This window comes from Ambystoma mexicanum, chromosome 5p, assembly GCF_040938575.1.
Source record: "Ambystoma mexicanum isolate Mex_15411 chromosome 5p, UKY_AmexF1_1, whole genome shotgun sequence".
In the NCBI taxonomy this organism is placed as follows: Eukaryota; Metazoa; Chordata; class Amphibia; order Caudata; family Ambystomatidae; genus Ambystoma; species Ambystoma mexicanum.
In genome coordinates, this window is record NC_090930.1 from 760,749,334 (window position 1) to 760,774,949 (window position 25,616).

The 25,616-nt window shown below is 48.3% G+C and overlaps 1 protein-coding gene across 2 annotated transcripts in view; it reads left to right on the forward strand.

Annotated features, from left to right (window-relative positions):
- Positions 1–25,616, forward strand: part of PDCD6IP (programmed cell death 6 interacting protein) — a 1,152,781-nt gene that overhangs the window by 654,838 nt on the left and 472,327 nt on the right. For both annotated transcript variants that reach the window (XM_069613187.1, XM_069613188.1), the window contains exon 12: positions 8,481–8,650. In XM_069613187.1, coding sequence (XP_069469288.1) covers positions 8,481–8,650 — 170 coding nt within the window. The remainder of the gene's footprint in view (positions 1–8,480; positions 8,651–25,616) is intronic.

Here is a 25,616-nt window from a genome sequence, read left to right on the forward strand (position 1 = left end):
CGGGGGGCTCTTCTTCCGAGGCCGCCGAGGTTGTGACGGCGGCATCCGGCTTGGAGGCACCTGTGGCTGCAAATGCCTCCATTGTTGTCTGCCTGTGCTTGTTCCTGGCGCCTTTTACGGACATCTCTTGTGCAGGCGAGCTTGGAATGGTTGCCAGTGGTACAGGGGCCGGGGCTGGGAGTCGGGGTCGGGAGTGTGCACTGTGGCGCTGCCCTAGAGCACGTGGCCATGCAGTTCAATTCAGTGCAAATGTGTGCGCCGTGGTGCCTATCGCAGTGGTCTTTGTGGGGGCACCGGCGGGCGGCGATCCTGGAGTGCTGGGGGGGATGCGGTCCAGGCGGGCCCCAGATGCCGGAGCACAAATCTAGCCTCCGCGACCGGCGCCTCGAGCTCAGCCGGCAGCGGGGTGCGGCCCCTCCCCGGGGTGGTGTCGTGGGCTCACTCAGTTGGGCCGGTCACGAGTTGAATGTCTCCCCCAGCCCCACTTCCACTCCGTACCTCGCAGTGTCGTGTCGCTTTTGGGCGCATCCGGTCTTCGGGTCCAGGCCTTTCGATGTGTGCCTCCGCCGTCGGCGCTGCGGGCCACGCGCCGTGGAGGTGCTCGGAGGCGGACACAGTCCTCGGCCGCCGGGCGGCAGGTTCTGCAGTTCCCCGGACAGCCGTAGCCTGGGGCAAGCCTCCTCCTCCGCTCTGTTCTGCGGCGCGGTGCAGCGCTCGTCACCTCTGCCGTCAGCCGCCATTTTCGGGCGCAGACTTTCCACCAACACCACAGCGTTTCTCCTCGTTGGAAGCGCGCACAGGTCTCGGACCACCGTCGGAAGGTCAGCAGACGGTACCGAGACGATCTCTGTGTTGCAGATATAGTTTAATTCAAGTTAGAAGCAGATTGTGGGCAAAATGATGGGCGCATCGTCGGAGCTGCAACGAAGCGCGGCTTTCTCACATGGCGGTTGCCCACGCCCCCCCTGGTCTTGCAGAGTTAGTATATTATTCTGGGAGTGCAGTTTCTTCAGGTTGTGCCCTAGCAGTGGTTGGCCTTGTTGCTGTTTACGTAGTAATATTGTTTTGTGTAGGTTAAGGCCCGGGCCGTCTGGTCTGCCATGTGCATTTCGAGAGTCTTTCGCCTTCTTGAGTTCTCTGCCTGCCTTCACGGATTGGTGTTTTTTGAATCGTGATTCTAGTTCCCCTACCTCCGCCTCCAGCCTAGAGAGCTGGAGTTGATGCCACCTCTTATGTGCTGCTGTGCAGTTGATGGCCACCCCTCTGACTGGCTTCATCGCAGACCATGGCTTTGGAGGTGCCCTCTGCCTCAGTCTCTGCGAAGTAATTAATGGGGCAGTCCTGGAGCTCGCGGCTGGATGCTACGTCTGCTAGGATTTAGTCTTGGAGTCTCCAAGACCTCTGAGGGTGCCTGGAGGCCTTTGACTCGCAGGTGGGCTACTACTGGGGCATGGTCGGATATCGCTCTGCAGCCAATTTGTATGTCCTCAATGCAAGGGTAGTGTGCACTGGACACCAGCAGAAGATATATTCTTGAGACACCCATATGGACGTGGGAGTAGAGCGTGTAATCCCGGGCTCCGTTATGGGCTAACCTCCAGGCGTCAATGGTGCCTGTGTCCCTTAGGAACTCCGCCATCCCCAACGCCCGGGAAATGTCCTCCCTGGAGGGCGGCAGAGCTTTGTCTATATTAGGGTCCGGGGTGAGGTTGAAGTAGTCTCCGATTAGCAGGCGCCCTTCTGCGAAAGAGATGAGCGTGAGGAGGATATTTCTGAGAAAGTGATCTTGTGTGGTGTTCAGGGCATATATCATTGCGAAAGTGATTGGGAGTTCGACCAGGAGCCCCTTGAGCAGGAGATATCTCCCGGCCGGATCTCGCTTGACCGAGATTTGTGTTAAAGGAACAGCGCGGCTAAGGATGACTACACCCCTTTTTTGCTGTCCTGTAGGGGATTGTCGAAAGTTCACTCTCATCGGGCCCCAGTAGGTGTGTTTCTTGGAGGCAGACGATGTCCGCTTCAAGATGAGCCAGCCTAGGTTCCACAGACTTCTGTTTCCTAGGTGAGTTGAGCCCCTGCACATTCCATGTTACCATGGTAAGCTCTTTAGTGGTCTCCATAATCCAGGGAGGGTATGCGCATTAATTCCTTTGATTGCCTTTTCTGATAATCCGATGAACCGGTCCCCATGTTGATTGTTGAGTCCCTTCTCATTATCTCAGCCGCTGCCCCCTCCCCCCTCAACCCCCCCCCCCCCCCCCCCCCAAGTCAAACCAGGTTATCAGGACCAGCCTTCGACCAACGGGGTATCCAGAGGGGGCCAACACAACCGACTAACTTGGAACAGTGCCTCAACTGATGCACGGTGAAACAGCGGCGCTCCGACATTCCGGCGTCCCATCAAGTCGCTCCTGTGAATTTGCGTTCTCCGCTTTTTGTGGGGGTGGTGTCTGTATCGTGGGCCCCTGACTGGTGCTCATAGATCGGGCCCTGCTGCGGGAGTTCCGTTCAGTCATTTCTGTTCCGCTTACTCTTGGGAGGCGGTCCTCTGAGCTTACGGCGTCTTTCCACACGCGTCCAAGAGGGATCAGGATTCCTTGCACTGGCCAATCGGGAGGATGTGTCCTTGTCTGGATAGTCATCCTCCAATCCCGGATTTGAGAGCTTTTCAGCCTCCTGTAGGGTGCGGATGAGGCGGGGCTTGTCCTCCCAGGTAATGGCCAAGGCCGTGGGGAACGCCCAGTGGTAGGTGGTTTTCTTTTCCCTGAGCCAGTCCGTGATGGATCGTAGGGCCCTCCTCTTCGCTAGTGTGATGGTGGCAAGATCCTGATACAGGGAGATGGAGGCGTCCCTGAAGAAAATGCAGGTTGAGTCCCTAGCTTCCCGCATGATTACTTCCTTGACTTTATAAAAGTGTACTCTGACCAGGACGTCGGGCGGAGTAGTTGTATTTGCTCTAGCTCTCGTTCGGTGCACTGTATCCAGTACAAGAGGGGATTCATCTGGGAGGATCAGGATGAATTGAAAAATGTAATTGACGTAGCGGCCCAGTTCTGCATACGAGTCTGCTTTTGGGATACCTCTTGGGTAGATATTATTCAGACGGGAGCGATTTTCTGCGTCTTCCTGCCTGAGCTCGACGACTTCGCATCTGGCCTCGATTGCTGTAATCATGTCCGTGCCTTCCCCAATCTCGTGGCTGTGCAGGGTCATATCCACCTCCTCGGTCCTTGCCTCCACTTCCCCCATCCGCTTGTCCAAGACTGTGATTTCTTTCATGACCTCCTTCTGATATTATTTTGTGAGGGCCTGTAGCAGCTCCTGCAGGTCAGATTTAGTCAGTGCCTGTACCATGGGGACTGGGTCTGCCTCTGCACGTGTATCTGAAGCCGTTGCCTCTGAGCAGTCCCCGGTCTTTAGTCTGTCTGCGCTCAGGCTTGACAAAAGAGCAGAGGTGTCCGTTTGTTCTGTGGCTGTCAGTGCCTTGGCCATTTTGGGCAAGATGTATGTCCCTTTGGCACCCTGGAGGAGGGTCGGCTTTTGCTCCTGTGGCTCCTGCCTGGGTTGGGTAAAGTCTGAGGGGAAGGTTTCCTCCGTTCGTACCTGGAGGGATGAATAGCAGGTGTTTGGATGGGAGAACCTGTGCTGGTGGAGCGAACCCTGAAGATGTGGGGGGGGTCAGGATTTTGGAGGACACAGGGCTAGCCCTCCTGAGTTGAGCTGGCCCTTGAGACCTGGCTGTGGGTGCGCGTGGAGCCACTCCTTCCATGGTGCTGGGTGCCTGAGAGGGGGGGGGTCGAATCGTGGGGGCTGTTAGGGAGAATTCTCTTATAAGGCTAATTTCCCAAACCTAGTGAGTCCCCCAGCAGCTTTGCAGGATTTTTGGGGTTTGTTTTTTTCTCCTGGTAAGAGTGAGACTCTTTTCCTCCCACTCTTGGACATGATGTGAGGTATGTCTCTGACTTTTTGTGTGCTTATGGGCTATGTTTTTTTTTTTTTTTTTACTCCATAGGATATCATCTGTTTTTGTGTATGTGTTACATAGCACCCTCAGTGCAGTAACACAGGGGTGTCATAGTGACCCCCAAACATAGACTCCATACCCTGGGACTGACTACTGTCTCCCAGCGCATGTAAAGTCACCATTGACTTTACTAGTCCAAAATTCTGAACAGAAACAATACCAAACATCATATTGTGGAAGTACTGGAAGGGGATAATTTGATTGCCCCTGGGTCTGTTTTCAAGGGGGCACTGTCCAGTCCTCCCTTGTCGAGTTTCTGCCTGGTGGCAGTGGTTACCACGCAAAATATTCCACCAGAATATTTCCTATGGGATTTTCCCATTGATTTTAAACGCACCGCTTTTTGGTGCAATGTTAAAGATACCGCCGGTTTATTTATTTAATATTAAATCAACGTTTGGGTCTTTTTGCCAGAGCTCTTTTCTAAAATGGTGTTTGTGTCCGTCTCTAACTCCAACCAAGGTCGGGCCCTTTGTTCCACTTTTTAGCGGGCTTCTCCACAGGAGCCCTCCAAATGGTGCCACTCTATCTGGGTTCCACAGGATGTGTGGGGAGGGGAATTGGCACCCTGGACTCCGTTGCCTTAGCAACTCAAGTCGCATTCTATTCCGATTGGCCCAGTGGTGAGCCGCCTGGCTCACCACTTAGCATGTTTGAGTGACAGCTAGGCTGTTGAATGGGGGTTTTTCTGCATAAAAGCAGGGTTTTTGGGACTGGAACTTCAGAAGTCGCCACAGGACCTAAGAATCGGAAGAGGGAAGAAGCTGAGCCATCTGCAACGACGACACCACCGGTGGAGCCCTGCTGCAACAAACTCACCACTTTCCCAACGACAAGAGAAGATCTTCTGCTGGACGAGTCTTCTTCCTTTGAGCTGGTGGGATCAACCAGTTCGCCCCTTTCGCCTTCCAAAGATGTCTCTTGGTCGAATCACCCGTGCCAAGCACCCCTGCGGCCGGATAGCCAAGCGTCACCACTTTGACCGTGAATAAAAGGAATCACCTTTTAACCGACTAACTCCGCGGCTGGTTTCATCCCTGTGCAGTGCATCGACTCAGTTTCCTCCTTGACGAGATCCTCTCTTCCCCTGGTTGAAACAACGAATTGCAACCACTGCCAGGAACTGCCACCGCTGGAGCTTCCTCTCTTTAAGGTACTGTGTTCTGCCTGGCCTCCCTTTGCACGGATCGCTAAAGGTGACCCTTAAATCCTTGGCTTTCCAACTGGGTTGGCCCCAGACCTACTAACTGTACTTCTTGAATCACCCCAACCTCTTTTGAACATTCTGCAAAGACTTTTAGTGCATTTTAAACTGTGTGATATTGGGCACATTTCGCTTTGCTCCATTTAAAGTGGGCCTGGCCTATGAACTTTGGCTCTACAGTGTATACCGCCTTTAATTCCTTGCTTTGAACTTCTAAAAGTGTTGGGAACTGTTTTATTTCTATGCCCTGCCTTTTTCTCTCCCTTTAACTTAACTATTGGAGTGCCATCTAGGTTATGCGCTCACATCTGTTTTAACAAATAGTGGTGGTTTAACTCTGACTTGTCTAATAGTTATCAAGGGAGGTGTTTATACTTTACGTGACTGTGTTTTAACTTGCTTTTGATTTAGAGTGCTAGTGTATTGCCTAAAGTGTGTTTTAAATAAATAATTATATACTTTTGATACAACACTCTGGTCAGTGTTTGTTTGCTCTACTGTGTATTTAGCCCTATACTCCGTATACTGCCCTACTCCTCTTGAGAGAGGTCTGACTGCTCAGCCACAGCTACCAGGTAAATCTGGGTGGTGCAGACTGCTACCAATTGGGTTTACTGCTTACTCCTGTAGTCTTAATCTTCTTGCAGTGGTCCCCAAGGGAACTGCACAGGATTCTGCCTAACAGGCACTGTCGTGGGCCCTGGATCCCCTTGAGGGGGCCCGACCGGCCCTGTGTAAGTTGCTGGGGGAGGTGAGCCGTAGGGGGTCCTAAGCCAGTCCCGGTGGAGCCCACTGGGTCCCGCAGAGGGGTGTGCTTTCGGGGGTCAGGCCTCCATTTGCTTGTGCTGTGCGTTCTGCCCTACCTTTAGCGGTGCTAGCAGGAGGGAGCTTCCCCGCTGTCGATGGTAGGGCCCAGGACAGAAGCGGTGGAGTGCCTATGTTCTTCCAGGCGGCCTGTCGTTCCGCACCCCCCCCCCCATTCCCTTTCCAGGGCTATGAGCACCCAGAGTGGCCTGCTGTGGCAGGGTGTTGCTGATAGTGCCAGAGTCTAGGCTCCAGTTTCCTGGGTGGTGCGGAAGGTCACTTGCCCCTTTACAGCGTTCAATTCTCTGTCTCCCCCTCCCTGTGGGGACCCGGTTGCAGTTTGTTGGCAGCAGGTTCCAGGATGCTCCTTCCGCCCGCTGCCTGTGCTCACACCGGTGAGCAGCAAGGGTCCGCCCAGGGAAGGGTCCAAGCAGCTGGTGCTAGGGAGGTGGAAGCAGCTGCACAGGCTCACCAGGCTGCGGCCCCCTACTTCCCAGCGGACGTCACGCCGGCTGCCATGTGCGGCTGGTGTTGCTGGGGTTTCATCAGACCCCCGCAAACTCCCTGAGCCGGCTTGATGGGCGAAGCAGAGAGGCTCAGCTGGGCGAGTTTGCTGGGTTCCCGCCCGGCCGCAGTCTCTGCGTGCTGCTATCGGGAGCGGGAAGCAGTTGTAGCTGCAGTTGTAGCAGTGGTCGCCCGGCAGGCACCCTGGGCGTCTTTCCACCTTCTGGGAGCCGGGAGGGCGTGGGGTCTGCTTCCCCAATGCCTGGGTGCCGCTGGCCAGGCTATCGTCCTGGGCTACCTGCGGTGCCTCCGTGCTACCTCCCACGTTGGAGCCGCTGCGCTCAGGTGTGCAGGTCTAGGCTATTTCGGATAACAAGCCTGCACCTGTGCGGGGAGAAGTTGCTGCTACCCCTGCAGGTAGGCTGCTGCTAGTGCTGGGAGGTCAGGTGGCCCCCTGGGTGTCCAGGTCCGTTCCCTGGCTGTGGAAGCCCACCTTCTTGGAGGCTTGTGCTGTGTGGGCAGAGCTTGCTCGTGTCAGCTATTTTGCAAGCCTGGGGCAGCAGAGGGCTGAAAGTGCCCCCAACTGTGCACAAACATATGGGGAACAGGTCCCGCCCCTTTGCAGTTTCTGGAACGCCGTTTCAACGGTGCTGAATAGGCGTTTGCGTGGTGCGGGGGGGAAGCTCCTAGAAAGCCTCTGCAGCCTCCATGGCTCCAAGCCACGCCCCTCTCCCCGCATTTTACAAGGGGCTGTCTGGCTGTCCAATCAGGACAGCCAGCTCCCCACTGGGATTTGTCCCCATTCAAGCAAGGTGGAAGACGGGCTGTGGAGTTTTGGAATGATTGGAGCCTGGGCAGGGAGTCAGGGGAAGGAACAAGAAAGGACAAGAAACGCTAAAATGGCGAAAAAAGAAGACTGGGGCTCATTTTGGTAAAATGAGCACCCTTTGGTGCCTTTACTGCAGTTGTGAACACAGCCTGTGGTAAAGGTGCACCAAATTAATAGAAGATATCACTGCCACCAGCCTTTGAAGGTAAGCCTGTCCCTGTAACATATTTCTTATAGTTTTAGTGTGAAAGGGGATACATTGTAGCTCCCCAGCACTCCACATAAGGTGGGGTGTGCTGGCGTTGCAGAATAAAATGTAAAATGGATCCAAAGATCCTTTTTACCCTTGGGAACTGTGGTTCTCTCAAGGTTAGCAAAAGAAAGTTAAAAACGGGAGCCCCTAGGGCAACCCAGCAACAACAGGCACTCATTGCCAATAACTTGTTAGAGGATAACTTTAAAAAGACACTATGGAGATTCAAAATAATGACACTGATAAAAAGAGTTAAAGATTCTGTGAGTGTGGAAAAGGGTTCCCACTCACTGAGGTATTACTAAAGCCCAGCAAAAGAGCTGGGGGTCTCTAAGGTAGAAAGGAATTAGCACATTTCCGAGAATTCCCCCTAACACCCTTCAAGGAGTTCATTCTTCTTGGCTTCACTTTCCCTGTTCACTAAGTAGATAAAGTTTATAAATGTTCCCTAAAAATAAAAGGAGGAATTTTCGTTTTAGATTTAGGTAGTGAAACCATTGCCCCTTTGGTTTAATGAACTACATTGGATCTGTTCCGTTTCAGAACTCTAATCTTGCCTTTTGTTTGACCCTGTTTTAAACCAAGTAATCTTCCAGCTGGTTTCTTGCAGACTGCCTTTCTACCCCTCTGCATCAGTAAATACTAGAAATTAACCAATATAATTGGTCAGTCTGAATATAGAACAGAAGGGGCATACTTTGTATACTAATTTGGATTTTAGTAAACTCTTGCTTCTGACATGGATTTTTCAAAAATTGCCTGAAAAAGAAAACTAGGAACTTGACGAAAATGTCTGAAGTATTTATTTCCTTTTCACTTGAAGCACTCGTCTCTTAATTTAATTTCCTTTTTTTTACTGCAGAGGGTGGCAATTTCCGTAATATCTTGGATAAGGCGGTTGGAGCAGACCGATTGGTGAAAGAACGCTATCAGTCTCATCGTGATACCATTTCTATTTTAAGTAAACCAGAAGCTGACCTCAATGCATCTATTCCTTCTGCTAACCCAGCAAAAACCCTCCAGGGTAGTGAGGTGAGTCATGGCAAGAAAGGAATGTTGTAAAAACGTATAAAATCTTTTTGTCCTTTGGTCGTTCTCTTTTTTCATATTGAGTTTATATATTTGATGCAGGTGAGGGTGCCTGGTCCTAAACATGAGACCAAATAAGCCAAATAAAAGGACGCACCCCAGTAGTGAATGAGACCACGAGATGGAATGCAAGTTGAACCAAGTTTTATATAGATAGATATGCATGCAGAGAACTCTGTTGTCCTGAGAGCGCTCTGCCAAACAATACACAGGCAGCACATTATGAACCCAAAAAACATCAGTTATGTAATGACATACAGTACAAAATAACAGTTTCAATTGGTTGGCCTACACGGCACAGTATGTAGTATAGCTGATGTCAGACTCCAATTGGTTGCTGGGGCGGTCAGTTGGCTCGTGGGTCAGCTGGGCTCATCTTCGCAGTGTGAAGTTTGGACTTGGGTCACAGTGTTACAATCCTAACTAATCTAAACTACACAATGATAATTGACATGCAAAGAATGTCAGCCATAAAACCATTACTTGGATGGAGGTACCTATAAAATGTGGACAGATAAATGTACATTCTAACTCATGCATTTATGGGGGCAAGGGTGCATTTGGCCCTTCTCCCAGGTGCCTTATCTTTGGGCTTTGACCTGTGATTTATTCTCCCTGGTACCTCACGATTCAAATGAATAGATGGATAGATGTTGGTTTAGAGGAGGATATATGATCATGTGGGATTAGGTATATGGTGGGCAGTTTAGGGTGGTCTGGGGCGGGGGAGGGGTCTTCTGGCAGTTAAATCGAGTGGACGGGCAAAGGCTCTGTAAGCTGTAACTTCTAAAGGTGGGGGGGTTGAGGTGGCACAGGCAGGCTTGTGGAGACGGAGGAGCATGCAGTCCAGGGTTTTCTCCGGTCACACGCAGGGCAATGAGATCAGAGTAAGGGAGAAGGATACTGAATATTTGCAACAATACATGGCCAAGCGCTTCCGTGAGAAATGGGTACGTGCGGATGCTGCTCGGGAGGTGGAGGGGGAGGCTGGTCTTTCTGTGCGCAGGGCTGGACAGAGGGAGAGATGACTTTTTAGAAATCATTGTATGGCCTAGGAAAAGATGGCGTTCTACGGTGGCACAAAATGGAGTCTGTACATCTCACCAGATGGCTTTGTCTACCGTCTTTTTTGTGGTTATATTAAGGCCTAATAATGAAGGTTGCCCACACTATCAGCCTAGGAAGTCTTAATTCTATTAAAGAGAAAGGAGGTCGAGCTCTATGCTTTACTTTCTTTACTGCCATATCAGCACTTAACAGGTAACTTTCAATCATTTGTGAACGTTTTCAAACTTTTTTGAGAAAATCCAAATCAGAGAGGTTTGAAGTTCTTAACAAATGAAAAGTCTCAATCCTCCAAAATTACACAACCCATGGTCCTCTGGGGTCTAGTGTTCTTGACCTCTCCTTCTGCATCTATCAGTGCTTGCCCCCTTGTATAAGAGTCAGCCTCACTAGGTCCCTTCCTCTTTCTTTACTCTCCATGCCACTCCTTTGGGCTTGAACTATCTTATGTCAACTATGATCTTCCGATCGAACAAATAACCATCTCCCGGGCTGAGACGTAACAGATCAACCGTATAACTTTGCAACTTATTATTTCGTCCTCTTCTTTTCAACACCTTCTGGCGGTTTTCTGGTCCTCTCTTGCGAGAAAAGGAGAACATTTTATAAGAGGGTGGGAATGCTCAAAGTTTAACATGACATATATGTTGCATGTACATCCACATTATCCATTCTGGGTGGGAATATAATGCTCACCTCCTTTGTCTTTAATAGAATTAAGTCTTCCTGTGCTGATGGCGTGGGCAATCTTCATTCTATGACAAGACAGGAGGCTCGCATTATGCTTGTTCAAAGCTTGCAACAACTCGATTTGTTATATTTGATACATGCTTAAAATAGAATCTTAAAGGTCAATTCTGAAGACCAGTTTGCTGATTTCATTATGTCTTCAAGCAAAACTCCCACAGTGAAGGATCTAGAAGCCATCGCGCCTCTAGCTGAATGTGCTCCGAACACTGCGACGTCTATTCCTGCCCACTGCATCACTCTCTAACCCATCTAGCTATTGTTGCTGTTGCTACTGCCTTATAAGGTTTCCTGCGCGCTATTAGCAACTGGTTCACCCCTCGCGGTCTAAGCTGCGCTGTTACTTTTTCGTAATCCTTAATGCACTGAGCTATGCACAATTTCTTATTCTCTGCAAAATAAGGGTATGAGATTACTTGCGAATCTGTTTGTTCTTGCAGCGATGTTAAAAGCTACTCCTTCTGGGTAGAAAATGTTTCTATCTATTTCTAACGCTTTGACCTCTGACACTCTACGACATGCCATGAGGCACAACCGCATTGCTAGTTTGCCTGATAACTGTGATCGCGAAAGAGGCGCGTTCTCTGGCCACCTCATGAAAAGGCTAAGAACATCTCTGACATGCCACAAAACTGCATACTTGGTTTCTGGCGGCCTCTTCAGGACCGTGGGGTGTTCGCCCACCGAACATCCATCCACTTTGTTGTGTCCTGTTGAAATCGCTGGTCTGTGTACACCTATTGTTCTAAAGGTGCAGCCTTCTTGAATTCTGAAGGTTATGAAGTTCAGTACTTGCACTACAGGTGCTGAAATGGGATCCAAACTATGCTCTGAACACCCTTGGGCCCAACCGCTCCATGCGACGCTATAGTTTCTAATGGTGGAAGGCGCCCAGGAATCCCTGATGCAGTCTGCAGCGAGTTGCGAAATTCCTGGCAACTCCCATCTTCTCCTGAAACCTTGCAGGCTATCAGCTGCAGCGTTCCACGGGTGAACCTGACCGGATGGCCCGAGGAGGAGGTCTGGCCGATGCGGCACCATCCTTGGAAAATCGGAGTAAAGTTCATTCGCTACTGGAAACCAGGCTTGGGATGTCCAGAAGGGCAGAACCATCACCATCTCCGCTCGGTCCCTGTAGACCTTCGCTAGCGCTCTCGTTCTCATAATGAACGGTGGGAAGGCATAATGGATTCCTCCGCTCCACGATTGCAGGAATGCATCTGTGCCTGCTGCTCCTGGGTCTATCCTCCAACTGAAGTATGTCTGGGTCTGTGTATTCAGTCTGGCTGCAAATAGATCTATGTGTAGCGGACCCCAAACCTCCTGCAATCTCCTGAAAACTATTTGATGTAGTCTCCAGTCGCTGGAGTCTGCAAGATGGCGTGAGTTCCGGTCTGCTACCTCGTTCAGTCTCCCTGGAAGATACTCTGGTGTGATTGATATTCCGTTCTGAAGGCAATAATGCCAGAAGTCTTTCGCCAGCTCTGCTAGCATTCTGGACCTCGTCCCGCCGAGCTTGTTTATATAGCGCACGGCTGAGAGTTTGTCCATCTTCAGTAGTACGCAACATCTTATCTTGTCTTTCGTAAAGGCGTGCACTGCGAAAGAACCTGCTAACAGCTCGAGGCAGTTTATGTGCAGACGCAACTCCTCTTCTGACCACTTTTCTCCTGTCTGTATGTGATTGCACCTGGCTCCCCAACCTGCTCTGCTGGCATCTGATTTTATTACTAGGTCTGGAACGTCTCCAAATATTGCTCTGCCATTCCAGGCTTCCATATTCTGCAGTCACCAGTGCAATTCCGTGGTGGCTTTGTGGTCTATGGCCACTAGCTGGTGGTAACCCACCCCTCCCTGGAGGTGTTTGATTTTAAGGCGCTGGAGCACTCGATAGTGGAGCAGTCTGGGAATTATCGCTTGAATGGAAGCTGCTAGAAGGCCCACCACTCTGGCGAGATTCCGAAGCGAAATAACTTTTTCCGCTATCACTAACTTGAGTTCCATCTTTATTGCTTTCACTTTGTGACTCGGAAGCTCGAGGGTCGCTTTCCTTGTATCTTTGGTGAAACCTAGGAATTCTATCCTCTGAACTGGTATCATCTGATATTTGTCTAAATTCACCAAGAACCCGAGCGAAGACAGGAGCGTGAGATCCACTGCACATTCCTGGTGAGTGTTGCTTTGTCTGGACCTAGCACTAGAATGTCCTATAGGTATATAATAAAACAAATTCCTCTCTCCCTGATCGCTGCTGCCACGGGCTTCATGAGCTTGGTGAAAGCCCAAGGAGCGGATGCTAGGCCAAATGGCAGACATGTGAAGCGCCATATCTCCCTGTTCCAACAGAAACGCAGGTACTTCTGAAACGATATCGCTATCGGAACTGTAAGGTAAGCGTCCTTGAGATCTAGCTGTGCTAGCCAATCTCCTGTACGCAGAAGGTCTCGAAGAAGATGGATGCCCTCCTTCTTGAAGTGATTGTACACAAACCACTCGTTCAGGCTCTTCAAGTTTATTACTGGTCTTATTTTGTCTCCTCTGTGTACGAGGAACATGTTGCTGAGAAAACCTGGACCTCCCTGACAATCGCGCTCTATTGCGTTCTTGTCTACTAGTTTCTTTAGCTCGCTTTGGAAAACGCTTTTTCCCCCTGCGCCATGTGTATGGGGTAGGGTTCTGATATTTAACGGGGTCTCCTATGAAGTTTAGGTGCAGCCCTACTACTGCTTGGAGCACCCATGCATCGCGTGACCAGGCTTGCCACCTGCTTACAAATTGGAGAGTCCTCCCACCTACTCTCATGCACTCTGTACTCGCCACCTGCCGCATTGGGTTGTTTGTAGGTCCCAACAAACGCAACAAGAGGTTGAGGGAGTGGGGAGCCCACTTCTAACCAACCCTCATTAAGGTACATCACCTTTAGAAACAGACAAAAGGGTTAGAAAGGCAACAAGCTCTATTGTTACCAAGTGGTTGCCAAAGCCAAACCAGTAATATACAATAGCAGATGTTTCTTAGTACATTAAATTATGAAGCAAATTCGAATCTGTCAAATACACAATTTTATTCAAGTACAAAAAACGGCACCCAATGGTCACAAATGTTAAACGGTTGAGGTAGATTTTTGGTATGACAGTACAGATATGATAAACTCAGTGTGTAAACATCCGACTTGAATATCTACTCAACACCAATGAAACAGTGCAAAGTGGTGTCAGACAGTAATTTAGTACAATTTATGAGCAATAACTCAGCCCTACAAAGTCCTGTGGTGTCAACAAAAGTCTTGTGCTGTGCAAATACGCAATTTTAACTACATTCAACACTCCAATCACTCACCATCACTCACTCATCCACATACTATCAACAATACACATCCAACATGTGCAAGGAAATTCATCAGCGACTGTCTGGGGAAAAACTAAGCACCGGAATATGCAGAGTATGCAACTACAGATGCTATCAAGAAAGTATCGGTCTAAAGAAGAAACAATCTAGATTGCATAAAGCACTTGAAGTGCTCAAAAAACATTTCATACACCTTAAAGCTAAATATATGTTTGAGAGTGCGTCCACGACGCGACAACTGGTAGCTCGGCATATCACCATCAGCTCTTTAGACAACAAAGATTCAAAGCGGTCTTCTGTAGAATGGCAAAGGTGCAGAAGTCCACCTTTCAGTTGTGAAGTGGGGCATCAAGGAATGGCCGCAGTGTGTATGGAAGGAAACCGCAGGTAGTTATGCAAAGAGATCTTATTGCAAATGCAACAAATCTCCCATTAAAAGCTTCTAGTTGTAAATCCTATGCGCGGCTGCCTGAAGTAGCTGTTCGGCAGTGAAGTCGCTATGAGCTGTGGTCTACTGCTGCTGTTGAGCTGTGGTCTCTGAATGAAAAGCAGCTCCACGTAGCTTTGAACTAGATTGTGTTTGCTATCGCGCGTTGACCATATTTCCACTTGTCTGAATCCCGAGGTGTTGCTTGTAGGTACCTCTGCCTCGGCGACCTCTGGGAAATCTCGACCTGGTCAGGAAGGTGCCCTGCTGCTTCACTTCCCAGTACTGGGCGTGCGGCCCCTGGGGTCTGCGGTGAAATTGGAATCGACCGGACACGCAATGCCTGTGGCGTCCGGTCCCGGCAAAAACACATCCAGGAAAAATCTTTCTTATCGAACTCTGGGCTTTCTCTAAAGCGGAGTATGTGCCCACAAACTGGGACATCTCCTTGGCAAATGCTTCACCAAATAACAGGCCTTTGGCGCCTTCACCTGCCTCATAGGAGGCAAGATCACTGTCAATCTTTAACAGTACGCTTCTTCTTCTTTCCGAAGATTAGGCGCAATTGGCGTTCCCCAGGATACACACGGCTCATTGGGCCCAGTTGCCTAATGCAAGGGAATCCACTGGCATGCCTGTGTCTTTCACTTTCTCTGCTAGGCCCATTATTTTCACCAATGGACCTGCTATATCCAGAAGCTTGTCTTGGCAACCTCGCCAGGCTCGGTCGACACCTTTTATGTCTCCTGCAGCTTTCGTCACAAAGGTGACCATTTTTGGGTCGAGGTCTGGTGTTTCCGCCAGTTTCCCTGCCAACTCTGGTCTCTTGCACTCACATCTCATACGAGACCGTACCCCTCTATCCAGATGTTTTCTAATATGTTGTGCCATGTAGGCCGCTTCTCTGGGCGACGGCACAATCTCTGAAGGCTTCGTGTGCCTGATGGCCTCTGGATCAAACATGTCTGTGGTACTATCCACATCTTGGGGTTCAACGCTCTTTGGTGTGCTTAAATACATCCTCTTCTCCCCCTTCATCATCGGACGTGTAGCCCTCGTCTTGGTCCCCAGAATTATTCACCCCTGGGGTAGGGAGTCTGTCCTGACATTCTTTCTTCTTTGCCAGGAAGCCTCTTTTTAGCCTAGCGACAGGCTCGCTTTGTCCTTGGGGAACAACATCCTCCCTTTCTGTATTGCTCAGGGGGTCAAAGAGTTCTTGCTCTTCTGAGCTGCTTTACGCCCCTTAGCTGGACACCCCGCAGATGGGGTTGAACCTTACGTTCCCTCCTTTGGGCTTTCCGCCGTCTTTTTCTGGTTAGTTGCTCCTGCTGCTTTGCTATGGTGGCTTCTAGCATTTCAAGCCTTTGCGTTATAGGCTGCACACCTTGCAAGACTGCCTGAGAGCGGGAATCTCCAAGAACCTTTTTAAAACTCAAGGATAGGTCTGAGTCTTGCTGAGTGCTTCTCCCCCCCCCCCATTCTTCTTTGCTCCACTCTGGTGTAGTGGATGGCGTTTCTGTAGGGTTTTTGAAAGCCATACTCCTTGTGTTGGCAGAGCCACACTTGGGGGCGTCAGCTGAGGCTTGCTTTTCACTTGCGTGGCAATGTGAAGCTGTGATCTCTGTATCAGCTCGTCTGCTCGCAAGCCTTGTTTTTTTTATGCTTCCAATCACTTAGAATGCTCTGTGTTTGCTCCGCGTTCGTTTTCTAAAATGAGAGCGAGCATAATCGCAATACCCAGGGGACGACGGGAAGCCTGTCAGGCAACTGCTACCCTGGGTCCTGTCGACCGCTGTGTTTGTCGGCACGACGTATGTGAGAAGGAACGGGCCGGGAGCCTGAAGCGAGCTATGTTAACTCACGGCTCCGGTCACCGCTTCCTCAATGGAGTATTCCTACTTCTGCTCCATTTACAACAACACGCATTTAAAACAAGATGACGCGGCGCTGCAACAGCCCCTCAACGTTTGACGGGAGCTTGAGTGATGCCACGAAACACTGGTATTCTTATCAAATCTAAACAACACATGTTTGCTTGTTATCACCTCGCACTTAAGTTTATACTAGAAGCGCACACATTTATACTTAATACACATTCTGAGATATCATATGCCGGTAGTTAACTTTAGTGGCAGCAAAAAGAAAGAGGAAGGGACGTAGTGAGGCTGACTCTTATACAAGGGGGCAGGTGCAGGAGAGGTCAAGGACACTAGACCCCAGAGGACCATCATGGGTTGTGTAGTCTTGAGGATTGAGACTTTTCATTTAAGAATTTCAAACCTCTCTGATTTGGATTTTCTCAAAGTTTGAAAAAGATCACAGATGTTCAGTTTGAAAGTTACCTGTTAAGTCCTGGTATGGCAGTAAATAAAGAAAGTAAAGCATAATACGAGCCTCCTGTCTCGTCATAGAATTAGAACAAACAAACATGGGGACATCTCCCGCCATTTGGGTAAACACAAGATCCATTTCACGTGGGAATGTCAGGGGGGTCTGAAAAGACCTCTCCTCCATTACACCGGTTAGGATGAATATCCTTAAATCATCTTGGGAGGGGCTGGGGGGGGGTCTGGGCAGGTGGGATGGGGGGGGGGGTCTTTAAGGTGGTGGATTCTGGGAGGCCAACCTATTACGGTGAACAGGAAAGGCACTGAAGTCTAGCCAAATGTTGGGCAACATTGTATGCAGTACCCTGTGGGTGACTGCACCAGCCTTGTACTCTTGGCAATAGTTAGCCCAACTTTGGCATAAGCATGTACTACACAAGTTGGGAGAGTGACTGAGCAGCCAGGCTTATCTCAAGAGGGGTCAATGTGAGCTGTAGGGTTATTACACAGAGATTCACAGTGACAAGTATTCAAATAAACACTTACACTCAAGGATTCTTGATTAAACAATTATTAATGTATTTAACAGTCAGTTGAATAAGTCTTCTTTAGAAGGGAGCAATATATATGTAACACAAATATACTTTCAAAATACTCTGTTTCTTTAAATCAGCAAATACCCATTTGGGATGGCACCCAGATTCTTCCTACACCCTGAGGTGACTTAAATAACTAGGACACTGTAGACATTAATATATCACTGGTACATTTAGAGCAATACTGAGGTTAGTGTCAAAAGGAGAAGATGAGGGAATAAAACAATGGTTAACAAATCTTCTTAAGCAGGCAAGTACTGTTGAACCTTACAATGCAAAGGAAATTAACCCTTTCCCGGGGGAAAGGCAAAGCACAAAGTCAGAGGATAGAAGAGTCTTTCAGGGGGGCCAGGACAGCCAATGTTAGTTGAGCAAAAGTCTAGGTGAGCTGAAGCACTTCTTGCAGTTGGGTAAAAGAAGTCTTGCACAATGTTTTAGAAGTTTTTGTATAAAAATGAAATCACAGTAGGGCCACAAGCTGCGAGGCTTGTGAGGGGCAAAGCTGCAAGCAACTCTACGTAAGCAACCAAGACAAGTCTCAACTGAGAAATAGCAAGGGTACACGAGAAGAGGTAAGTCCCCTTAGTTTTACAATACCTTTGGTTAGAAGAAATGGTTCCACCTGGCTTCTGTTCCTGTGTAGGTCTGCAGATCCTGTTCCTGGGCCTCAGTCGTGGGGACAAGAGGGAGGATGTCTGGAGACTCCTGCACTATGAGTTGAAGGTCGGCGGCAGCAATGGCAAACTTCAGATCAGCGGCACTTTGCGGTTTCAGCTTCTCGCGATCCTCGCAAATAGTACCACTGCGGTGTTAGGCAAAGTTTGCATGCAGTACCCTCTGGGACCACTACACACACACACATGACTACAGGTGTATGCAAAACCAACCTTTGGTAGAAGTCTGTACCACACAGTTTTTGGTAGCAAGCTGAGCAGCCAGGCTTATCTCAAGAGGGAATGTGAGCGTGTAAGGGTGTTAGAGGTCTACAATCACAAGTATTCAGATAGACGCCTATACTCAAGGTTTTTTGGTAAAACACTTATTAATTTATTACACAGTCTGTTAGAATTGCGATCCTCGCAAATAGCAGTACTATGGTTCTAGTATACCTTAATGGACTTTCCTCCCATCTGGGATCCAGCACTCTGTTGAGGGGACTCGGACTTGGTCAGTCCTCTTTCATGGGAGTCCGAAGGATCTTCCTGCTGCTTGCGTCTGACTTGCAGAGACTCACTCGATTCTGGTGTTCCTCTCCCTGGCAGTTGCTTCCTGTAGTAGCAGTGGAAGTACAGCCTGCTATAAGAGGATTTCCAGATGAGCTCGTCTTGGGGTCGATTGGTCCCACCAAACCAAGGGGACGAGTCATCCTTTGCAGATCTTCTCTAGTTGAGGCAAATTCTGAGCTTCAGCACTGCAGCAGGGCCTCACCGGGCAAACAAACGGTCCATGAGTTGCAGCAGGCGTCTCTTCCAAGTTCTTCTTCGGATTACTTTGTCCAGTGGTCGACTCTGCCTTCCAAGCAAAAAGCTTTGCCTTTTATGCAGGTGTCTCCCATTTCTTCGAAGCTTAGCTGTCAATCACACAGCAGGGTGGCTGTTCTCAGAGAACAGCCTTCCATCCAATCACCCTTGGGTGCATTCCTTTAACCAAGGAGACTAAGCACAGGGAGTTTCGGGCACCTCCCTCGCTTCCTGCCAGACACACTGGAGCCAGAGGTGGGCTTCACCAGTGAATCCCACCAAAGACAAAACGTACAAAGGGACCAACCCTGGTTTGGCATGCACAATAAATCTCAAGAAGGACCTTTCCAACAAGAAATGGTGAAAAAAGAATACCGGGCCATTTTGACAAAACGGGCATCCATGGGTGCTTTACTGCAGCTGCAATTGCAGCCTGCGGTAGAAACGCACAATGGTAGAAAAAAGCAAACCGCTGCCACCAGCCATTAATTGTAGAAAGGGTAACATCAACATTTTACATGAGAAACTAGACAAAGGGGATACTAAGTAACCCCTCCAGCACCCTATTGTAAGATAGTGTGTGCTGGGTCTAGAAAGTTACAAAATGTAAGTAAAGACAATTTCACTTAACTGCTCTTGGAAACAGTAGTTTCATCAAGAGAAGGTATTTAAACCTTTGGGAAATCTGAGAGACTTCCCTGTGCCATTGGCCTGAAGGTGCTGTGTGTCACAATGTAAAGATGATGCCTATGGAGTTTCTCAGACTCCAAAATCAAAAAGAAACATAGTCCAAATCACAAAAAAATACATGGTGGGAATAAGGTCTCACTCTCTTAGGTTAGAAATTAAAAGTAGCAAAAAGCAAAAAGAGCTGGCCATCTCGAAGGTAGAAGGGAATTTGAACATTTCTGAAAATTCTGCCTAATACCAAACCAAATGAAGGTAGCTAGTGGAGCAGTACGACTAAGACTTAGAAGGGTGTGCAAGTGATCTAGGGCTACAATCGGTCCACATAGAGCTACACTAATTTGTTACACAGGTAAGTACAAAAATATAAAATTATTTATTGGCCCTTTAAAATAGACATTAAGCAATTATGTTTCTAGGCAAATATTGCCACGCTATAAAATACTTGCATACATTCACTTTTGTCTGTATTACCCGGCGCTGTCCGGTAAATGTTGCGTGAGGAAAACGTGTTTTGTTTCTTTGCGGCACGTGAAGATATGGAGAGTCACAAAAGGATGCCTCCGGTGGTAAATCAGGTAAGTCTATTTTGGTAAGAATATTTGTTGGTTCCCGCGGCTCACCTTGTGATTTTCTTTTGTCTCCTAGGTGGCGAAGTTCGGCGAAGAAATGATGGAGGCAGTGCCGACCCGAAGGATGCTGTGAAGACTGGTGAGTATGGCACGGCGCGGCGCTGCAGCTGGAGCTGCGGCACGTGCAGAAATGATGTTCTTTACAGGTCCGGAGACCAGATGGATCCAGAATCAGGTGTGGAATAGAAATAAGTTCGTTTTCTAACCTTGTCCCTTTCTTTCCTCTTTGTTTTAGGAGCTCCGGATTCGAGGCGGGCGTGGCAGAAGACTGGATGCAGGCTGCAGGCACGGTGAATGTTACGCTGCTGGATGCAGAATAACGCGAAGCGTGTGTTGCTGGTCGGCTGTGGTTAGCCTCAAAAGTAGTCCCAGGTAAGAAGTCCCTAGAACCACACCAGAGTAAAAAATAGTCCCTGTAGAAAAATAGTTCCTTTCAGGCTTCATGTTGGATTGGAGTCATTTGCAGCATGGTCTGCCTGACGTAAGTAATGACTGAGAGCCTGGCGCCTTAGGCGCCAGGACTGATTCCTACTATGAGCCTGGCGCCTAAGGCGCCAGGACTGAACCCAGATAGCCCCTAGCCGGGGCTGCTGAGGTTTTATTAAATGTCTAAATGCCTGCTCCCGGGGCTTATGGGCTTGGTCCGGATGCCTGGGGGTAGGCATCATGACAGTAGCGTACAACACGAAAAATGACATAAGCCAGAATATAACATCAACATATTGCAACTGAAAATGGTTCCCCCACTGGGTCTTCAAAACCTCCTGCTGTACCCCCCTGGCGGAGGTAACTTCATATTTCTTTAGAGCTAGCAACATGTAACGCCTTCCTTTTCCATAGGCTTCAAAAAGAGCAAGCAGCCACGAACAACATATAGCGTCCTTCACTCTTATACTCGCAAATGCAGAAAACGTTGAATGGCCAAAACAAGATTCCACCTTCCGCGGCTTACCCTGCTTGAATTCCTGATAATTTCTGCAGTTAACTGCAGAAAGCGGCAGCCTAAAACAGGCTTACTAATGCCAAAAGGGAAATATGTTGGAGGCGAGTGTTGGGACTGATTTTCTATACTCTGGCCTGGGGATAGATGTATAGAAGGCCAACCTATATTGCGACGGGGACAACTGTGGGAGCTTTAGCCAAACCAGTTCAAGGTAGCGGTGACAAGAGGTCTAGGCTAAGTCTCAAGAGGTGGTGAGCTTGTTAAGGGTCCACAATGAGTACTTGGACAGTATGTATGAAAATAAAATTATTTATTTATGGCCAAACAGCACTATGAAAAATAACTCGTAGGTAGAAGTATCACACAACACTAATAGAATACATATATACAGTCACTAGAGTCGGGCATACGATAGATCAAACCCATATAAAGGAAAGTGTAGTTTAGTTTATGCTCTACAGGTCCACAGAGAATTAGCTGTAGTTTCAAAAGTCCTTCCCTAAATTGTCTCGGGCCTTATGCCGAAATGTTCAGGAACAGTTCTCACACAGTTTGTAATGCTGGAAAAAAAATGACAGTAGGGTCTCTGGGGGTCCAGTTAATGATTCCAAGGGTTAGAGGATGTTATTCTAACTAATAAGTGTCACCAACAGTCGGAAGGCTTGCGCGAGCAAGCAATGGCAAAGCCAAATTATTTTAAACATTTTAGAAAAGTTTACAAAACCTTTATAGAGCGTTTAGGGGCAGGAAAGAACCACTGTAACTGACCCCCTTGCCCCCGTACTGATTCTTCACGGGACTTGGTAGGTCAATGGGAGGTCAGAGTTTGCTTTTCCCCTTGCCAGCATCAGTCCTTGATTTGCAGGGCATGCAAGTTAGAGCAGGTTTTAGGTCAGTGACTTTGGCTGGTGCAAGGGTTCTCTGTGGCAGAATGCAGAAAAATACAATGCAGGACCACTCTCTGGACTGGACTCAGGTATGCTTTTTTCGGACAGTGGTCAACTCAGCAGGGCGAGGCCTCAACGCGGAACAGCAAAGTCGGCAGCACGGTAGCCCAAACTTGGAGCTGGTCAGAAAAACTGTCCTATCACTGAAGTCCAACTAAGGGCTTAGCAAACCATTCAACTGAGCCAGTACAAGACTCCACTCTTAGTATAGGGCTGTACCACCTGAGTTCAGGGTAGCGTAGACAGAGCAGCCAGGCTTATCTTAGAGAGCTAGCTATAGAATTAGTACAAATGAAATTGAAATACAAATGGTCCAAAGAAACACTACGCAATGTAAAAATACATTTTTTTATTTAAATGCAAATAGACCCAAATGAATCTAGGGCTAAAGTACTATCACACTTATATGTAATCACAATTCTAAAAACACAACACTTGCTTGAAGGTACGCAGACCAAAGCATAAACCTTATTTGGAACACCTAACAGTAGTTCTAGGGAAGTCAAAACTTTTCATACACATTCAGTATAGGTCACACCTATTCTTGGGAAGTGAAAACCAATGGTTACTTTCAGATGACATTAATTAATTCAAGGGTAGTAGACCCTACCAGTTATACCGTGACACTCAGTAACAAATCACATAATCAGTCAACTGCACAGTGTACGTTTTGTGAATACTGGAACACTTGTTCTAGGTACAGCAAAAACCTATAACTACTTTTGTGATAACACAGTTATACTAGTTGAGTAAAACCTAAGGATGTACTATTCAATTAAAGGTGCTTTTGACATTAGTGAAACACAGATTGAGAAAAGCAGTAACTCTAACCTAGTTTTGGGATGGCACACAGCTAACTCAAGGTTATTAAAACCCATCATTTTCAAGGGGCTATCAGGAACTTGGGGCAAGTATCAACCCAAGTCTCTTTTTGTGTCTGTCTAAACAGCACTGGGAAAGCAAAACCCAGTGTTGCACTTTATTGAATGACCCAGTTATTCTAGGTAGGTAAGACCTAATGCAGCCTTATTTTGGACAGGCTAACAGCAAGCCTGGGGAAGCAAGACCCAGTTTAGGCACACTCTTACAATTATCCTTACAGGAATAATCTGGTGAAACCAAAACATTACTTTTGGGAAGAGGCACTACCAAATCACAGGTGAGTAATATACCCTTATTTTCTTTTCTAGGAAAAAGGCCCAATCCCTTAGTCTTTCCTTTATTCTTGGAGCTTGAGTGTTCTCAGTGGCAGAAGGGTTGTCAATAGGCTCTTGTGTCCAACAGTTTCAGGCTAGGATCTTAAGTAGCAAAAGTCTGTTTCTCAGGAAGACTGGGCAAAAAGTTGAGTATTTTACTGAAGAGTTAGTTGAGGGTAATTAATCCCGATCAAAAGTTGGGAAAACAATTTGCTTACGAGGTGGGATCTATCCCTGTGACTCTTACAGTAATTGTGAACACGCCATTTGAGCCGCGGATTGTTTTTGCGACTTTTGATCGAGATTAATTATCTACGGAATCGTGTTGATTTTTGACTCAGGAGTCTTCTTTCAACCCTATGATAATGGGTGTTAATCACATGATGCTTTGAGAACTACGAGTTTCTTTCTACATTACCTCATGCCAAGTACTCGCGTGACGACACTCACCCTTACCTTGAGGACAACCTTTGTGGTCGAAACGCGTGTCAGCTGATCAGAATAAATATAATCTGATATGATTTTTCAACAATTGTGTTCAATCCTTTCATCAATATATTTTTTGGCAGTGCGCAAGTCACTGTTTTTCCAATACAATTCAACCTTTGTATTAGCCTTGCGTCCGCTCATCAATTCAAAAGGACTTATTTTCATCTCCAGATGTGGAGAAATTCGTAAACCATACAATCTCTCCTGTACATCTACCATCCTATAATTTCCACACACGAGCCATTCTTATGGACTCCATGATGCACCTGTAACGCTCACCTGATTCCCGCAGAGGCGCCGGTCTTGACTGGGTGAATGCTGTATCTTCAAAGGTGATGTGTAACACACGGTTGGCTCTTTGGGCTGGACCTCTGTGCACTGTATGTCTGACTCGAAGAGTAAGATGTCTGCAGATAGAAAATATGGGATTAATGAACTGGGGTTATTGGGTGCCTCTCTCCTCTTCCCTTTCTCTTCTCCTGTAGAACCCCAAAGGTTAACGCCCTCACCTTAGGTAAGTGAACGCCGAGCTCTCCATCTGCCTCGGGGCAGGGTGCCGTAACCAGTTTCTTCACTGGATAAGGGTGCAGGCCTCTTGACCTCAGAGGACTGCTGTCCGTCGTTAACTGCACGAACGGTAAGTTCTGGGCACTTCAAATGTCTTAAAAGTCTTTTGTAATGATATCTCTTGTTTTGCAGGGTTCCGGCGATGGCGGGCTGATGAGAGTTGAGGATCGAACCCGCGTGAGGAATAGAAGCGCCTGGAAGCACGTAAGTAAGCGCTTGTAGCCTGCTTCACGATGCGCACTAACTGTCCCTTTTATCTTGCAGGTACAAGTTCGGAGCTTTAGAGAAGCTGAAGGGTGCTGGAATACCCACTGGATTCGGCGTGAGAAGGAGTAATGGCACGTGAGTAATAAAGTTGCCCAATGTCTTTAAACGCACCTTCTTTTGTCTTTCAGATGCGGGATGCAGCGCCGAAGGCCTCCGGAGCGTGCGAAGAGCTGGTAAGCTTTTGTCTTTCAGATGCCGGAATGCAGTGCGAAGACCTCCGGAGCATGCGAAGAGTAGGTAAGCCTTTGTCTTTCAGATGCTGTAATGCAGCGCGAGGCGTTGGTGACAGCCGATGGACCAGGTAAGAGATGCGCTGCCACTGAAGACCGTAGTGCTAACCTGTTCTTTCTTTGTCTTTACAGGTGCTGCTGAAGACTGGATTCCAGGATGGTAAGCCTTTGTTCCCTTAGGCCCAGGATCAGAAGCAGAAGACACGATGAGCGTTCTGCTGCAGAGAATGCAGAATAACGCAAAGCAAGATTCATCCATCGGGTGTGGTTTAAATAGCCTCCTGTAGTGCTTAGGTGTCTCCTTCCACAGCCACGCCTAAGAAAAGAGTTCCTGCTTTCCAGAAGAGTTCCAGTGTTCTGAACCTAGGGAGCGGCTCCTGCCCCACCCAACAGGAAAAGTAGTCCCAAACAGAAGAGGATCAGGGGTTCAACTGGCAGGTAAGTAAGCAGCATGGTCTGCTGCAGGTAAGTCCACCCAAGCATTATGAGCCCGGCGCTTCCAGCGCTGGGACTGGGCATCTTTATGAGCCTGGTGCCACTGGCGCCAGGACAGGGTCCAAAAGGTCCCAATTGGGACTGGCTGGCACTCGGAACCGGGGTTATGGGTCTGCTTCCAAGGGAGTCGGGCAAGTCCTGATCTTTTGGAAGCAGAGATCATGACAGCACCTGTTAACCCTCTCCACCACTCCATTGCATTCCGGTTGGTATAGGGCTGACTTTTTATGCTTCATCCCACACATTTTTAAATATTCCTGAAAATGTCCCCCAACAAACTGAGGCCCTTTATCTGTAAGAATGTTTGCGGTTGTATACGAATAGTTCGAGTCACAATTGTTCGAATGACAATTGACCTTTGCACAATTGACCGAATTTGAAGGTCAATTGTAACATATATGCGGGGGAAACCCCCCGCCACCCAAATATATATATATTTCTGAGGCATAGGCAGACATCTAGTGGAACCTGCAGAGTATTACAGTT